An 18,861-nucleotide genomic window follows, 5' to 3' on the forward strand; every position below is an offset into this window, starting at 1 on the left:
CCTCCCTCCTGCTCCACTCACCTCCCTCCACCTCCCTCCCGCTCCACTCACCTCCCTCCCGCTCCACTCACCTCCCTCCCCAGCACGGGGACAGGCAGTGGCCAGGCAGCCTGCAGCTGCCACGCGGCGCCTAAGATGGCGGCGGCCGGAAGGACCCCCTTCCTCCCTCGTGGAGTAACTAAGATGGCGGCGGCCGGAAGGAGAGGTGACGTACGTGTGTGTGTGTGTGCGTGTCACTGTGTGTGTGTCACTGTGTGTGTGTGTGACACTGTGTGTGTGTGACACTGGGTGTGTGTGTGTGTGTGTGTGTGTGTGTGTGTGTGTGTGTGTGTGTGTGTGTGTGTGTGTGTGACACAGTGTGTGTGTGTGTGGGAAACTCCGCATCGCCGGGGGGAACGGAGACCGCCGAGGAACCCGAGGAGGAGGAGCGCGGCCCGGTTCGAGGTAAGTAACCGCAGGGGAAGGGTTCTTTCACCCCCCCTCGGCCCGGCGCTTAACCCGGCCTGGCGCTTCACCCCCCCGGCCCGGCGCTTCACTCCCCCGGCCCGGCGCTTCACCCCCCCCTGGCCTGGCCCTTCACCCGACCCGGCCCTTCACCCGGCCCTTAACCCCCCCCCGGCCAGCCCTTAACCCCCCTGGCCCGGCCCTTCACCCCCCCCGGCCAGGCCCTTCACCCCCCCCCCGGCCCTGCCCTTCACCCCCCCCTCCGGCCCTGCCCTTTTCCCCCTCCGGCCCTGCCCTTCGCCCCCTCCGGCCCTGCCCTTTGCCCCCTCCGGCCCTGCCCTTCATTCACACACCCCCTGCCCTTCGCCCCCACCATCCCTGCCCTTCGCCCCCACCCTCCCTGCCCTTCGCCCCCACTCTCCCTGCCCTTCGCCCCCACCCTCCCTGCCCTTTGCCCCCACCCTCCCTGCCCTTCGTCCCCACCCTCCCTGCCCTTCGCCCCCACCCTCCCTGCCCTTTGCCCCCACGCTCCCTGCCCTTCGCCCCCACCCTCCCTGCCCTTCGCCCCCACCCTCCCTGCCCTTCGTTTCCACCCTCCCTGCCCTTCGCCCCCACCCTCCCTGCCCTTCGCCCCCACCCTTCCGCCCTTCGCCCCCACCCTTCTGCCCTTTGCCCCCACAATCCCTGCCCTTCGCCCCCGCCCCTCCCTGCCCTTGGCCCCCCCGCCCCTCCCTGCCCTTGGCACCCTTGCCCCTCCCTGCCCTTTGGCACCCTTGCCCCTCCCTGCCCTTTGCCACCCCGCCCCTCCCTGCCCTTTGCCACCCTTGCCCCTCCCTGCCCTTTGCCACCCTTGCCCCTCCCTGCCCTTTGCCACCCCCGCCCCTCCCTGCCCTTTGCCACCCCCGCCCCTCCCTGCCCTTTGCCACCCCCGCCCCTCCCTGCCCTTTGCCACCCCCGCCCCTCCCTGCCATTTGCCACCCCCGCCCCACCCTGCCCTTTGCCACCCCCGCCCCTCCCTTTCCTTTTGCCCCTCCCTGCCCTTTTGCCCCTCCCTGCCCTTTTGCCCCTCCCTGCCCTTTTGCCCCTCCCTGCCCTCTTGCCCCTCCCTGCCCTCTTGCCCCTCCCTGCCCTCTTGCCCCTCCCTGTCCTTAGCCCCCCCGCCCCTCTCTGCCCTTTGGCCCCCCCTGCCCTTTGCCTCCCTCCCTGCCCTCGTGCCCTCCCTGCCCTTTGCCCCCCCGCCCCTCCCTGCCCTTTGCCCCCCCGCCCCTCCCTGCCCTTTGCCCTCCCCCCTCCCTGTCCTTAGCCCCCCCGCCCCTCTCTGCCCTTTGCCCCCCTGCCCTTCCCTGCCCTTTTCCCCCCCGCCCCTCCCTGCCCTTTTCCCCCCCCCCGCCCCTCCCTGCCCTTTTCCCCCCCGCCCCTCCCTGCCCTTTTGCCCCTCCCTGCCCTCTTGCCCCTCCCTGCCCTCTTGCCCCTCCCTGCCCTCTTGCCCCTCCCTGCCCTCTTGCCCCTCCCTGTCCTTAGCCCCCCCACCCCTCTCTGCCCTTTGGCCCCCCCCTACCCTTTGCCTCCCTCCCTGCCCTCTTGCCCTCCCTGCCCTCTTGCCCTCCCTGCCCTTTGCCCCCCCGCCCCTCCCTGCCCTTTGCCCCCCCCCCCTGCCCTTTGCCCCCCCACCCCTCCCTGCCCTTTGCCCTCCCCCCTCCCTGCCCTTTGCCCCCCGCCCTTCCCTGCCCTTTGCCCCCCCGCCCCTCCTTGCCCTTTTCCCCCCCCCACCCCTCCCTGCCCTTTGCCCCCGCCCCTCCTTGCCCTTTGCCCCCACCCCTCCCTGCCCTTTGCCCCCTGCCCTTTGCCCTCCCCGCCCCTTGCCCCCCCCGCCCTTCCACGCCCCTCCCCCCGCCCTTCCACTCCATGCCCCCTGCCCTTCCATGCCCGGGCAACGCCGGGTATATCAGCTAGTACAAAATATATGACATTAATTATTATTAGAAAAACGAGCAGTTTCCTAAACTGCTACCTGTTCCAAGAGATACCAAACATGCTGGTTTAGGTTGAATATGTGTAGCACATGAGCATTTACGTGGAAACATACAAATCTAAGGAAGCTTGCATGAATATTGTATGAACTTTGGCAAACTTTTTAGACTGATTGTTATGGTCGTTATAAAGCATGAAGGATTATGTGTGTAACAATTAACTTTAATTGATAGATATTAGAGAATAATAGTTTGATATTAAGACATCTCACATGACCTAGGATAACATGTCTTTGAACAATCAATGCAAAGATAGACTTACCTAGTAAATGCCCATACAGAGAGTCATGGTGCTCCAAAATCCCTGTGACAAGAACTCTGTTTTCCTCTTCATTGAAACGAAGATTACGTGGCCGCTCCACACGTTTCCTCCGACCACGTGCAGCCACAGAGCTTGGCTGCTGCTGACTGGACTCTCCTTCTTCCAATGGAAGAGACACCAAAAGCGGGCCACCACCAACCACCCCACCACCAGACACACCAGCAGCACCAGCAGCAGACACCCCACCAGCACCAGCAACAGACACCCCACCAGCACCAGCAACAGACACCCCATCAGCACCAGCAACAGACACCACAGCAGCACCAGCAACAGAACCACCAGCAGCACTCGCACTCCCAGCAACACCAGTCGCACTTGCAGCAACAGCACTCCCCTGAATCCTACGTTCACTCTGACGCGTACTCACACGACTACCAGTACCACTCACACTAGCATCACTCTTCCCACGCCTTTCGGCCATACCTATAGCACTCACAAAGAACAGAAAAGAAATTTAAAGACAATCGCACTGAACACTTACAAAGTGAAAACAAGACAAAGATGTTAACAAAACAACACAGGACAAACCTCTCACAATACACAACTACTCTCTCAGTCAATATGAAATATGTAAATCGGCCAGCTCTGTGTGTCTCTCTCTCTCTCTCTCTCCCAACAACACAGAGAATTAATAAAAATACACGCTGACTTTAAATGGCCGCTCAATCAAAAACATGCTTGCTTCGGCAGATTCAGCAAGAAGTTTCATTGGCGAACCTAACACCACCCCGCCATGCACGCCGATACACCTGTGTGTGATCGGCAAATCATCGGTAGAGTGGGAACAAATGTTTTCGGCTTGATTCGGAAGGGATTCGGCACTTATTGCATACGGCGAGGGAAAATCGGCAGAATCATGCCGATAAGGAACACTTGGCGAGAGGACTTTTTCGATGCTTACTGCATAGAGCCCTTTATCAGGTTCATTTGAAGTAGTGGATCATCTGGCTTACAAAAGTACTGGTACTGGTACCGTATATGAACTAATCCCCCCCCCCCAATTCTAAAGATTGTTACATAAATATTTTTTGCTACATATTAGAAACATTTTTACAATATTTATGCTATATAAATGTAACCATGTGTTGCCCTGTTTCCCCCTAAACAAGAAGGCTACTGGTGCTGCCGCTACCTATTGGTTCCCAGAGGACCTAAGCCTCCGCCACGGGAAGCCTGGGGTATACTTATCGTCTCGGTGCAGCGCCTCCACCGGCGAGGGATCCCAGCGTAGTGGGAGGAGCCCCTCACCGGAACCAATATATACAATAATTACACACAGGTATATTATTACAGTGTTTACTAAACACAGATGAAAATATAGCATCCAACATAACACGGCCCTGCAAGGCCTTCCCAAACCAATAACACCTCCCGGGTTGAACCCCCAAAATTCTGGAGTGCCTGGGCACTTAACCCTGTAGTGTCCACAAGCCAGTCCCTACCCCAAAGAGTATGTGTGCGATAGCGCGCTTCCTTTTGTGTGTTGGGGCCCGTTGGTGCACGTGGATAATACCTCCCTGGTCTCAGTCCAGACCAGGTCAAATTAGTGGGAGACTCCATGGATCCGCGACGTGGTCCTACACCACAATCCACCGGCTCCACTGCGGAGTGGCTTCCAGCTGGAGTGTACCCCTTTAAGATAGTCTCTATTGATGTGTCCTTGCATTGCTCACTGGCAGCAGGCCGCATTTCACCTTCAGAGATAAGGTGCTGCAGCTGAGGCCTCTACTGACACACAGCTGGGAAAGGGTCCCTATCTAAGGCCTTCCCCTGCAGCATACATAGAATACACCAACTACAGTGACTCAGGGAAGCTACCTTGGACCTGGGGGGAACCTGGCCTACTCCAGGTGAGCACTGCTCCCTGGACAGTACCTTCACCCTCCTCCTCCGGATCATGACGGTCTGCGTGTCCCCAAGCGCGCAAAATGTATCCACTCTCTTCAGGAACTTGCTGCTGCCCTATTGGCTAACATTGCCCACCTGATTAAGCCAGCCCAGGGCAATATGAGGCTTGTAGTCCCACAGAGTACCTTCCCTAATCTGGCCATCGCTAGGAGATCCTCTGTGCATGTGCGATCTCACTGCGCATGCGCACACATGTCCAACATGGCGGTGCCCCGCTACGGGAGTCCCCAAGAATCTCTGGCGAATGGGTCGCCCGCCGCAATCTCCCTGGAGCTCCGGGGATTCCCTGCTACGCGCGCACCTCCCGCTGATCGCGGCTGCGCCGCCTCTTGGCTACACGCCCCGCCTCCTTCAGTGTCGTCCGCAGGTACCGGGGGCAAGAGGGCAGACGAATCGAGGGACCAGAGGAGACCTGGTTACACATGTAACCTGATAGTCTTTTTAAACATAAATCTCATGTTCTTTAAAAAGAATAAAATGGTGGTCCTGAGGTTGTGTAAATAAAACAGTACTTGTAATCACTGTGAGGAAGCGTTCCATGTTTTCATAATGATCCCCACTTTACATACAAGCATCTCCATCTTAACCCCTTTAGTGCACTATAAACGTATGTGGACACATCACATGATCAGTAAGTACTGGAGGCAGGTACCAGCTCTGGCTCTGATTGGGTTTACATCAGCAAACCTCTCCTCACTTTTGTTTTTCTTACTTTAATCCTTTGCGGTACCCAGAGTGCGACAGCCCGTCCGGCAAACAGCGATCATGTGACCACTACACAGAGAAGTCACGTGATAGCGGATGCCCTTAGGAGTACAGGACGCAATCTCTCCTCGAAAACGAGCACTCTAAGGCTATGGCCCCGCTGCCTGCGCTGCACGAGAGCCTGCGAGGCTGGCGGCGCGTGCAGCCGAATTCCCCGGTCTGCAGTGAGCTGTAGGGGGAAAGACATGGGGGGGGGGGGGGTGACGGGGGCGCAGCCATGACATCACCCGGCAGGTTCGCCCTCATTGGCTGAACCGCCGGGGGGCGTGGCCTAGCACCCCATCTCCCATGTCCATCTCAATTTTCGGGTCTGGAAGAAAAACTCGCCATGCTGTGGCCTCATTGAGAGGCAGCTCTTGTCCCCGCAGCGCCCGCCGTAGCCAGTGGGGACCAAGCCTTAGGGCATAACGTAGCTTTTACATCATGGAGTGCCAGACCCCATGACGTAGTGGCCACGTATTGGGTCAACCAAAGGGTTAAAAGATCCAAGGGGTCCAGTGGAGCTTAACTGGCTTCTCCTTTTTCTGTTGACCAATAGAAATCCATAATGTCATCGGGCAGTGCTGACCTGGCGGCAATATTGTTCGCTGTCCAGAAGATATAGGGGATAATTTAACAGCATGATTGAGTTCTGCTGGACTCCCAAGGTATAATACACAATAACCCTTCTCAGCCCAACCCCAAACAAACTGCTGCTTTAAAGCACTAACTGCTGCTTTAAAGCAGCAATCCATTCTACTCACCACCCATGAAAAAAGGTCTCCTTTCCTTTTACCATACCACATTTCTTCTTATGCTCAAGATTTTAGCAATCCCACCCTTATTAAATGCTGTAGCAGAATTCTGGAGATGCCTTCTTTGGGAGTTTAAAATGGCCACTGACATTCCCACTCATTAAGACAACAGAGATTACCATAATAATTACTGCTGCCAGTAAAAGAACATACAGATGAAAACTCAGCAAAACATCAAGATCTGATTAAGTCAGGACTTCCTTTTCAGTTTTAGAGGGATTGCAGCTTTAAAGCATCAGACACTCACAATAACACAGGGGACAAATGCCCCTCTTGAAAGCCTTGAATGTCCCTAATAGTCCACCAGGATAACTAATAATATTTCATGCCCTCTCACCCACCTACCCACCGCATTCCACAACAGAACGCTGCCCCAGAGCACAAGCACCGCCCCTCCCACTGGCAACCAATCAGGAGTCTCCACTGCACTGCACGGCGCCACCTTTATTCACACCCCCGATCTCAACAAGGGCGCTGGTTCGCCAGAACTTAGCAACCGCTCGGTTTCCATAGACAACAATCCGGGCTAGAAAAGGACAAGGGAACCAGAAGCTGCAGCTGGATTTTGGATTCCGAACTAACCCGGTACACAAACTACTATCTGAGTCAGTCTGTCAGAACCAGCAACTGTAACAAGTGCCGGTGCACTGGAGGAGGTGAGTCGTAGGGGCTGCAGCAATGCGTATGTGTTAAACAAGGGGAAGCTGCCAGGCGCTGCAACAGAAACATGCACCCACATCTGTTATGGATACAATGCAGACTAGTCTGGAAATTAGTACATGGATTGGTACCTCGTTACTGGGGGGATTTTCTTCCAGTTCGAATGTTATCTTCCATTTAAATGCATGATCCTGGGATTTAATAGGCATTGTTTTTACTAAACCAGATGGTAGGTAAAAAAAAATTTGAACTGCAAGAATTGTATATATGGCAATAATCTGTACCAGATATTGACATGGATAGTGACACGCCCTGCCTAGACCATAGGATATTCATTACGACCTCATAAATATATCATTAACCTCCGCTAACCGATGGGTGAGCAAATTATTGCTTTTCTTAATCTGTAATTTTCTAATCTGTAGTTTTAAGTGATTGTTTGATATCTAGAATGCAGTGAGACTGTAAAATTGCAGGGATCAGGGTAAAGTTCGAAAATTCACTAAAGACAAAGTATCCATTTTTAAGACGCCAATATGAAAATATTTCAATTCAATATATATATATATTTTTTTTTTCAAAATGAAATATTTCACAGGGAAGTATTTGTTCAGGAAGAAAATAAAAAATATGAAAGACAAATTTTAAAATGTGCAGCTTTATGTTGAAGCAGAACTGCACCTTTTGAATGACCTGCGGGTCATAATATAAAAAACAATGTTTGACTTTTAACAAAAGTAACCATTAAAATTGCACTGTCTCCAATGATTAGGATTATTTTTATCTAAAGTATTAAAAAATCTGTTAAACGGATATATTATCATTACATTTACTCAGTAACAGAATTACTGTTGTGGTGCTTTTTTATATCTGGATTCATTAGTGTATTATTATTATTATTATTAAAATGCTGTAAAAAAACAAAAAAAAAACCCACAGTGTAAATGTACATTGGTTAACAATGACGGCATGCAAGTAGTAAATTCATGGGAGATTTTAATTTCCATTTTAAGAGACGGACAGTACAGTTCTCAATGAAGGTGGGAAAGTTTTCAAGGGGTCCAGCATATTAACTTGCGGAGCTCCTCCTCCTGGTTTTTAGCTCCCATTGTCATTTTTTGCATTATCTTGAATAGATGCAATGAAGCCTGAGTGTGAAGCTACAGATCAGGACTCTTCTACTGGCAGCCTGCTAAGGGCATTCAGTTTCATGTGGCCCTTACACTCAGCTGCTCAAGCAACTGGTATGAAATTAGCAGGAGCAAAGTGCAATTGCTCACTCTTTGGGTGCTGTTTGAACGCAGGGGGGTCTGGAACTCCAGGGACCGGTCCCCATGATGTAGTTGCTACGTCATAAGAACCATTCTCGTTTTTTTAGGGGACATCGCGTTTGAACACAATCTGACACCTAGTGGAATGGGGACTCCTTCCTTTCCGTTCCGGCATCAGTGACAGAGTGGTGATAAGATCGCTATAAGATACAAGGGGTTAACCACACACCCTTATTCCTACTTTGAATAACTTCCTACATAACCTACCCTGCTCTCTCCCCCCCCCCCGTCCCTAATCCGCTCTCTATGGTACTAGCCAAAGGTGGCCTATAGATCTGAGGGCCAACATAAACACAATATACACTAACATCCAAAGCCAAAAGTAAATAAATACCATGACGTGTGTGTGTGTGTGTGTGTGTGTGTGTGTGTGTGTGTCTATATGTATATACATATATATGTATATAACAGTTAAATGGTCAAATTAACTTATTGAGTGTCAGTGGAACTACCTAGGCTCAATGAGAGCCTAGGTAGACAAAATAGCACTCAATGGGTTGCTGAAATAAATATTTGACTTGTACAGTTATCAATACAGGAGATCAATGTTGCAAAGGAAAAAGCGGCAATATTTAGTAAGAGCTTTTATATGTTCGGAGAAGGAAAGGGAAAAGTTGACAGTAGCCCTAGGCATCATGCTTGAGAGACTGGATATATAGTAGTGGATTTACATGTACAGGCACACCCCGGTTTAAGGACACTCACTTTAGGTACACTCGCGAGTAAGTACATATCGCTCAATAGGCAAACGGCAGCTCGCGCATGCGCATGTCAGCACTTCCTGAACAGCAATACCGGCTCCCTACCTGTACTGAAGCTGTGCGCAAGCGGGGAGACTATAGACAACAGGAGGAGTACACAGAGCGCAAGAACTCCTCTCGTGGGTAAATTGAAGTTCACAGGAATCAACATGTATTAAAAGAAAAGAGAAAAGATCATGGTACAATACAGTTTAATTAACAAAAAATCCTTTGAGCAGTGAGCTCCAGTACACTCACATGCTCCACGATCATTAAAAGCAGTTTAACCAACTCAGGGTTAGGAACGACGCCCGCAATACAGCAAACACAGCTCACACGAATCCTCTAGGTAGGGACAGTCTCCTCTGCATCAAAACAGCGTCTGACGTCACAAGACTTCCTCAGCTTTCCTCCAATGGTAAGGGGGGGTAGCAGGATACAGAGTCAGCGTCAGCGTTGAGATCTTTACATCGGGAGAACAGCTGGTTCGCAGAAAGCGGCAAGAGGCTCCACACGGCTCCACACAGCTCACGGGTCACTGCGCAATTGAAATTAACCCTACGCGTTTCATCCGGGTATTCAGACTTCTTCAGGGGTGCATGGGGAGACTATAGAGCCTGTTACAAATGCGTTATTTACATCAGTTATGCATGTGTAACCCTTGTTCCCCTCCCCCCCCCAGACACAGATGCTATATCTAGGGTGTGTGAGGGCTGGTTACATGTGCTCGAGTGGTGCATACCTGCCGGTAACAGGAGGGCCTGAGCTTCCCACGATGTTGTTGGGGAGACAGGACCAGGCTTCTGCGGTAGTTGCCTCATTCTCTTAGTGGTGGTGCAGCGCCTCCATCCTCTATACCTTCCCAGGGTATGGGGTAGGACCCGTGTAGAAGAAAAGGACCCTGGTCCCAGGGTGGATGCTCCAGAATCACACTACAGTCTTTAGTAAAATCAGCAATGTCTCTCTTTATTGTATCTAGATGACACACAGCAGCCTTGTAGCATACAGCTGCAACAACAATAGCAATAGCAGTAGCAGCACACCCACCGATCCCAGGGTGTACCGCCATTCTCCTCTCCTTTCCTCCAAGAGGTACTCCACAGGATGGTCTGTGAGGGGCCTCAATACCCCAGTGCCCACCTCCGAGGGTCCTCTCTGGGCGGGGGTAGATCCTCCCCATCACCCCCTCCCAGGAGAGAGAGCTCGACCTACTCCTCTCCTCCAACTCCCAGGACAGACTTTCAGAAGTAGACGAACTGTCACTTACAGGAATGGGCTGCTAAATAGTCTCAGCCCCACCCCTCATGATGTCAGCAGGACCTCCCCTCTGTCTCATTCCTGCAGCAGAGTTAGGGGCCTGCATATATTACTCAGGGCAGGGCTTGAAAGGGGGGAAAACCCATGATTACTACTGGTGCCTGCCCTTAAAAGGACTTAACTCAGTAGGCGAAAGATATGTATAGCCTGTGCTGTTTACAGGGGGCTACACTCTCCCTCTGGTGGAATCCAATGGTCCCCACTTGGACCTAGCTCTAGCAGCACCATCCTGCGGCTAACAACCTGGGAAACAAGCACGCATCTCATGCAGTTGAATAGACATAACATAGGCTTAATGAGGTAGCAATATAACACACAGTTACTCCCAACATGGAGAACCCTAGTAATAATGGCTCGGATCCGGTTTCCGAATTTTCCTGCCATTGTGATCCGTAACGGTCACAAAGACCGACCCATGCTCCAGTCGATAGATTACGCTGTGCATGTATATACAACGTCCTATACTCCATATCCTGACCAACTCACTTATACGGTCCTCGTTGTGATAACCGGCTTTACCAAACTTGTTCCGAAGGTAATCCTGCACGGCTTCTCGGAGCCAACTGTCTCTGCTCTCCTCTATTTCCCTCATGATGGGCTCAGGCACATAAGGGTATTCATATCCATGTGACTGCCTACACCTAGCCACTATGGCTCTGTCGGCTCGGCTCAACTTAGTAAGCTTACGGGGACCCGCCCTGCTTGGCAGTACCCAAAACTCTGGTTCTACAGGAGCAATCTCGTCGTACAATATACTGGGGCCTTTGGGCTGAATGAGTTTCTGTTCTATCTCCCGGTACCGGTGGTCTATCTCGTCCTCTACCTCCTGGGGAGTAAAGGCACCTGCCGCCCACCAATGATCAACTATGTTGTTTTTAATGAGCAAGAACCACGTACGGTCCATAACTTCATGGTACCCAGTGAACAGGGGCGCCCACCACTTATCACAGTGCTCGTATTCTGTGGAATGACTAGTGTGCTCTACCTCTGACTCTGCCTGTGACGAGACACCGGACGTCCCCGCCTCTGTAGAGCGCGAGCAATCTCTCCTCCCTCTGGCATTGAAATACCTGGTAGGGTTCATCTTGTGAACCACCGTACTGACCGACCCAGCCTCTGCTGGAGTGTGAGACCCACGGGCTCTCCCTCTAGCTGTAGGAGAAAACGGCACAGGGTTAGACACAGGTATCACACTGTCATATGTCCCGCAAATCCCTGGAGTATTTGGGATATTTGCTCAGTTTATCCCCGCTAGGTCCCGGTGGCAACACTCGTGACGGGGCAGGGGCAGTGGCCGGGGCGATGGAGCTAGGGGTTGGGGCAGGGGCAACATTCAAGTCATTGTCTAGCAAGCGAGTAATAATGCGAGGGACGCTTTCTTGGGTGCTTTCTCCGCCATACTTCGCGTCTCTCTTGATGGGCCTCGGCTCTTCAAGGTGGCCATTGCAGTAGCCATGGCTACTCTCCGTGAGGAGAACAGCGCTCCCGGGCATCTCTTTCCGTCGGGCCCGGAAGTGACATCACTGGTGCCTGCGGAATCTCCATCCGCTCTGTGGTCACGCACCGGAAGTGCGTCGAGGACCGGCATGGGCGGACAAGTAGGCCGCAAGCCTCTCCTTCTCGTCCTCCTCGGTTGCTGCCTTTGCCTGGCGGGAGTAAGGGGGTGGTGGAGTCTCCTTACCGCTCCGCTGCTGTTTGGTGATTTTGGGATCCTCCGGGGTCGTCTCGGACGCCATCTCCACCGCACTGGGAGTCACCACGGCCGTGGGACTTCTACGGGCCTCCGGCCTCACCAGCGCTCGCCGTCGGAAGGTGTCCGGACTCGTCTGCTTCTCTCTGTTACCGCTGGGTTGGTTCGCCGGTAGGCGCATCGCCACCGATGGTACGCCAACCTCTTCCTCCGAGGATATCAGGATCGGATCCTCCGCAAGGGAGTCACTGGGTTCTTCTGCGATACAACCAGTGGGTATGGGTACGAAACAGTCTCGCTCCGGTACCTCCACTGCGGTCACGCTCTTCTCCGTCGACAGCTCGCTCGGTTCTGTAGCGGGCTGGGCCTTGGTTCTTCCTGCTTGGTTGCAACGGGGAACCAGGGCAGTCTTGTCTTTACTTTCCGCCACCTTCGTTAATGTTCCCGGAGAGGCACCCCGTGGGGTCTCGATCAGAGGCCATGGCTCGTTAGGCCACAGGTAAAACGTGCCGCATTGAGGGCATCGTGCCTTGGTGCTTGGGACTGCGGGATACCAGGAGGTACGCACAAACACCGGAGGTATTCATGCTCCGCCACCTCCACTACCAGTAAGCCTCCTGCTAGCTGATAGATCGTGGTGCTCCTCTCAGACATGGTTAGCTCAGGGGTGGAACAGTTCAGTGTTTCAGCTCCTTGCTTTTCGAATGCCAGACAGAAGTGAAGCTCTTCGCTCTCGCTACCTGTCCCTCCCTTTGCTGGGGAGGATGCTCCTGATTGGCTCTCCTTGTGCCCCCTCCCTCTGGTGGAATCCAGAGGTGGGCCTTCCTTCTTTCAGTGTGATACGACCTGGTTTGTTGACCAGTCACAGCACAGGTGGGTGGGCTTTCAGCTTTCGCGCCGCTCCGCTCCTCTTGCAGGGGATCTGGGTTTGGCGCCAAACCCCTGCACATTTCCCGCCACATCCCTCGTACAGTCTTTTTGCACGACTCACGTGCTCGCTCCAGGAGTGGCGGGAAACACCATTTTATGTTGGCTGCTATCTGCTGGGCCGTGGATGGCGCATTTGTCGCCATTTTAGGTTCTTCTTTGCTCCTCGGAGCACATGTAGAGACGGCCGCCATCTTCGATGCGCCCACCACATGTAATGGTACACTACTCTCAGTGTCTAAGGTGTAACTCGAACCTAGACACTGACTGTACCCACTGACACTTTCTGCTTCTCACTGCATGCCCAATCTGGTACCCACTAATATGAGGTGGCATACCCCAGGCTAGGCAGAACTCCTTCTTGTGCACTGAACTCGATGACTATTCTGGCTAGTGCTCTGTGGGGCATTTTACGTGGGTGCTAGCTAGTGTACCGGGAATCTCCCTAGGTACGGGCGTCCCTCTTTTGGCCACTCATAGTGCGGACCATGGGCCATGGTCCCTGGACACGTTAGCAGGCTGACCCCCCCAGTTGCCTCACACTATCTGCCTCAAGGGACTAGGACAGCTAAAGCTATGCACCCATCTTACGCCCCCGGCTTAGGGCGCCCAGGCGTACTGTGCGGGAGCGGAGGTCCACGCTCCCCTGACTATCCCCGGTATGCAATTGCGCCCTACTCTCTTTAGCACTTGACCGGAGAGTGCACATCACTCTTTCTGCTCTGCCTTGCTGTAAGCCTGGCCTGTTCTGGATCTCGTGAATAATAGTGAAACAAGGCGTAAACAACTCAAAATGTGAACAAATGGTAATAAGTGCAACTAATCACAAGTGCAATTAACAATATGTGCTAAATAATAAACTTAAAATAAAGTCAAATAGTAAATAACCCTGCTCAAACCCTCTGGTGGGACCTGTTTCACGGGTTCCAAGAAGTGTGATAGATCTCAAACCATCCAGGAGGAGCATATGTGGGAAAAAAAGGAAACAGTGCAAAATTTAAGTGCAGATGTATTACAAATGAGGTAAATAATAGGGTGTAGTCTTGGCTCTGATGGTTAGCCTACTCACAAGATGTCAGAGTTAAGAATGCGGTTAGCAGATAGGGCTGCTATCCATTATGTATAGGTGTTGTATGGATCTCCCTCCAGGCTCGCCTCGTCAGTACGATGGTAGTGTATGTAAGAGATGGGAAGAGCACTACATAGCGCGATCAGGTTTATAATAAACTTTATATAAAAATAGGTATAAAAATGCGCACTTACAATGTGCAAATATAAAACAAGCGTTTGTCACAATATATGTGTGTAGTGGGTTCACCACAGCTCTCACCGCCTCCCCTGGATGGTCCAAGTCTCCTTCGCCTGCAGGTACAGAGTTGGGGTTGTTATACTGTGTGGTACAGGGTACTGTTTATGGTTCGTAGTAAAGGTTGTTATTATATATACAGACGTGAGTTTGTATTACTGGGAGGGGCTTATCCTGCTGCGTCAGGATCCCTTTCAGGTGGAGGCGCTGTACCGAGGTGGACATCTGATCACCCCAGGCTCCCAGTGTCGGAGGCTCTGGCCTTCTGTGAGCCAACAGGTATCGGCAGTACCGGTAGACCCTTTATTAAGGGGAAAGAGTGCTACATAAAATTATGGAAAAAGGAACAATGGGAACTGGTTTGGGAGGGAATATGAAAAGTTCTGTCTTAGCCATATTAAGCTTGAGGTGACCAAGGGATATCCATGCCCAGATTTCTGATAGGCACTGTAATGTTTTACTGAACTGCGGGTGTAAGGTCAGATGTAGATAAATATAGTTGCGTATCATTGACATAGAGATGATAGGTGAATCCAAATGAATCAAAAGGTTATATAGAGGAAGAGTTAATGGCCTTAAACTAAGTCTTGAGGTACAACTACAGAGCGTTCCATAGAGATTGAGGTGGAGTTTGTATAAGAGACACAAAAGCAACAGTGATAGAAGTAGGAGGGAAACCAGGGGAGGGCAGTGTCACAGATGCCAAGAGAGGGAAGAATGTGTGGAAGAAGAAGGTGGTCAACAGTATCAAAAACTGAGGAGAGGTCAAGAAGAATCCAAATGGAGTAGTTTCCTTGAGATTTGGCAATATAGAAGTCATTAATATGAGGTTTGGCAAAATCCTTTCCGGGGTTTCAGGTTCCGGTTCTGGATTTTGCTCTTGCTCGGCCTCTGTGGCCAAATCGTCCATCTTCGTCTCTGGCAACTTCCTTTAAAAGGACAGCACTCTGAGTAGAAAGTTGCTGAGCAAAGTTCCAGTTCATGCTCAGTTCATGCAACGCGTTTATACCTTGAGTATCGGCGCAAGGCCCCGCCTCCGTCACACATCTCGCGGCGTCACCAATGGTGCGCGCCTGCCACGACTTGCACCCAGGCACCGTGCTGCTGGAAGGGCAGACACCATAGGGGCCATTCCCTGGCTCCGCCCCCGTGACGTCAAAGGTGACGCACGTCAGCCATAGCCTGCACGCAGGCGCTGCCCCATTAGGAAGACTGACACCACGGGCACCGCTTCTATGTCCCGCCTCTGTGATGACAGGGGCAGCGCACAGCGCACACGGAATATGTGCAATCGCCGCACTGTGACAGCCACTCAAGGGGTTAACGGGATCACTTATTCCACAGCTGCTACGGCTCCACTCCTGCCTATCACTATATAGCATACTGATTATGCTCATTCCCTGCAGGCTTCGCCTGGACCACGGCTATGGATTCGACTACTCTTCTCTCTCTACCCCATGATTCTGGCACCTCATCAATGACTATCCGACCTTCTCCTCTCCTTGACCACGACAAGTACCTAGACCCCTTTGGCCTCTCATACCCTGACCCGGCGACATGACTACCACTCTGCACTCCGGACGTGCCTGCTCAGTTGTTGGTCAGTGGCTATCAATATCCCCACTTCCAGCCTCGCGGTCCCACCTTGTTTGTGGTGAGCACTCGTGACATACCTATTGTCTTCCACGTTACCAGACCCAACTCACGTACCACAACTATCCTTGTCTTCAGCCCGCCCGACCACTGCACGTACCTCTGCACGTACCTCGACTATCCTTGTCTTCAGCCTGCCTCGACCTCTGCATCCACATTGACTAAGCAACTCTGCTGCCAGCCCTTACCATCAGCCTATGATGCCCTACTCTATCAGGACTCTGTCCCTCTGGTCTGCTTCCTTCTTGAGACGTGCATTGTTACAATTAGCTACTTTGGCGAAAGCGGTTTCTGTAGAGTATGCTGTGTCGAAGCCTGATTGGAGAGAGTCAATAGGTCATGGGAGTTAAGAACGTGAAGTATATGTAAAGAGTCAATATGTTCCAGATGTTTAGAATCAAAAGGCAAGAGAGTGGGCAATAGTTACAAGTGGCGGTAGTGATTAGGGTGTTATTATTAAGAATAGGTCTAACAATAGTTTGTTTAAAAAGAGATGAAAAAGTACCAGAGTACAGAGATTAGTTAAAGATGTTAGTGAGGATGGGGAACATGGTTGTCCTGGAACTAGATTCCACATTTCTCTGTCTCCCTTTGCAGCTCATGGGATTCATATCTCCTTAGTTTAGCTGCCTGTTATTTTCCCTGTCCCAGCAGCTAGCTGCATGTGAAAAGGCAACATTATTGTTACATGTTGTTTACACAGTCATAGCCAGTGTTTGTTGCCTGCAATCTCCTATTCTCCTAGCTGAGAGTGGACTATTCCTACCCCCCTGTCCTTGCTGACAGTTAGTATAGTCTCACTTCCCTTCTAGTGTGACCCTTGCCCCTCACTTCCTTTTCACCCTGGACTCTGAGTGAGTACCTGCCTGCTATTTGCCCCAGCAAGGCCTTTCTGTTTTAACACTGCCTGATACACTGCACTTCAGAGAGAGAAGCACTCTCTACCCACACTACATCTACAAGCACCTTTCTTCCTGTGATTTTCCCTCAATAAAACTAAGAAAGACAAAAGGACTTGGTGTGCTTTGGAAGAGGGAAGCCATGAGTTAAGCTTACTGAAATTATTCATACATCATTCGTGACCCTGGCTCCAGGAAAATGGTATAAGCAAAAGGTTTCAGGAAATAAGAAAGAATGGGGATAAGGCTGCATGTATTGGAGGTTGAGGAGAGCCGCAGAAGAGATACTTATTCCTCTGTTACTGGAGAGAAGGAAACAAAGGCAGATCAAGGAGGGGTGTGGAAGGGACAGAGGGGAGTTATTTGTGGAAAGCTTCCACCATGCACTTGAAATACTTGGCAAAGTTTAGAGGTGTAATGGAAGGAGTGGTGCATGGTGGAGGTCGCAGAAGGGTTTCAATGACAGAGAAGAGGTGGCATGGGTTGGATTTAGTTCTGTATAAGAATGGTAAAGTAACCCTGTTTAGCAAGAAAAAGAGCATAATTAAAGCAGGAAAGAATACATTTGTAGTGAAGGAAATCAGCCAGAGTGTGACTTCCTCCAGTGGCTTTCAGCAGAACAAGTGCACAGAAAGTGTGTCTGTGTATTTAGCCAGAGGTGTGGGTTGGAGTGCCATTGGTGTCGGTGTACAGGAGTAGTGTACTGGTCAAATGAGGAGGCAAGAACAGTCATTTATTTATTTATTTTTATTTATAAAATATTTTACCAGGAAGTAATACATTGAGAGTTACCTCTCATTTTCAAGTATGTCCTGGGCACAGAGTTAAGACAAATAATACATGGTTACAAATACAGTTACATAAATGAACAGGGTATACATTATATACAAGACATTGCATGCACAGTTAAAGAAAATATATATTATGTCATGTATGTTTTGAGAAGACTGTTTGGGTCAGAGGTGGGTGGTATTAAACAAAACTTTGATTTTAGGCTGGAAAATAAGGACTGAATGTCAATGGAGCACGGGTTTCAAGTTTAGCAAGGAGACGTTGTACATTGGGTGTGAGAGAAAATGTGGTGAGGTTAAGGTCAGAGAGTGGGAAAGAAGAGATTAATCCATTGTGTTGCCTTTGTATCCTATCTGTGGCTCAACTGCTACAAGAGGTCTAATTCAATATGAAATTATGCTTAATTTCTTTTTTTACCAGTTTTAACTGGAAATGCAACACCGGACTCCCTAATTATAATAATCGTGTGGCCAGGGCCGCAATGAGGGGAGCGCAGAGACATCTGTGTGCAGCACGATGGCAGACAGGGGGCCACCGCTGTTGGCTGAACCGCAAGTTAGGCCCCCGACGGAAGTTGGCCTAACCCACTTGGGTTTTTCCCCCCTCTGGATGAGCTCTGCAGTACAGATAAGGCCCGGGGGGAGGAGACAAAGTGAGACGGGGGAGGGGGAGAGGGGGAGAAGGAGAGAGATTTGTGGAGAGGGTGAGAGAGAGGGTGTGGGAAGAGAGAGGGAGGGAATGTTAGAGAGAGAGGGGTGGTGTAGATTGAGAGAAGAGAGGGGGTGTGTGCGTCTGAGAAGAGGGGGACTCACAGGTCCACCAACAGGGGGGGTGCAGACACATCTCCCAGTCAACAACTAGGGTGTCATGGAGACTCTAGTCTTGGGATCTGGGAAAGTTGTCAACCGTCCTACTTGTGGCCCTGCTTTTTGACGTGGCTCGTTTGGAGAACTGGGGAGCCCTGCTGTAGAGATATGCAAGGGTCAGGCCCGTCCCTAGGCAGTAAGCAGGTAAGGCACAGCCTAAGGGTGGCACATCTCAGGGGATGGCAAAATGAAGAGGAAAAGTGGTAGCTAAAAGGGCAAATGGCCCCCCCTCCAAAAAAAAAATGTGGTTCCCCTAGGTGGTAAACAGGGGATCAGGATAGCTGAACTGTGTTAATTTCAGCTCCGTGGCCCCCTGCTTCCCGAGATACATAAATCCATAGCGGGTGCCTGTATTTCCTGCTCAGGGTTAAATGTCAGGTCACATGGGCCAATAGAAAGCAACGGCTCCCAATTGGC

The 18,861-nt window shown here is 51.4% G+C and overlaps 2 protein-coding genes across 4 annotated transcripts in view; one reads left to right on the forward strand and one right to left on the reverse strand.

Annotated features, from left to right (window-relative positions):
• Window positions 1-12,047, reverse strand: part of LOC142490713 (uncharacterized) — a 29,737-nt gene extending 17,690 nt beyond the window's left edge. Inside the window, exon 1 of the mRNA XM_075593128.1 lies at window positions 11,993-12,047. Coding sequence (XP_075449243.1) covers window positions 11,993-12,047 — 55 coding nt within the window. The remainder of the gene's footprint in view (window positions 1-11,992) is intronic.
• Window positions 6,751-18,861, forward strand: part of VWA3B (von Willebrand factor A domain containing 3B) — a 161,324-nt gene continuing 149,213 nt past the window's right edge. For 2 of the 3 annotated variants that reach the window (XM_075590547.1, XM_075590548.1), the window contains exon 1: window positions 6,751-6,919. The gene's annotated coding sequence lies outside the window, so the exon portion shown is untranslated. The remainder of the gene's footprint in view (window positions 6,920-18,861) is intronic. The other variant, XM_075590549.1, reaches the window with a different exon arrangement.

Source organism: Ascaphus truei, chromosome 3 (assembly GCF_040206685.1).
Source record: "Ascaphus truei isolate aAscTru1 chromosome 3, aAscTru1.hap1, whole genome shotgun sequence".
NCBI classification, from domain to species: domain Eukaryota; kingdom Metazoa; phylum Chordata; class Amphibia; order Anura; family Ascaphidae; genus Ascaphus; species Ascaphus truei.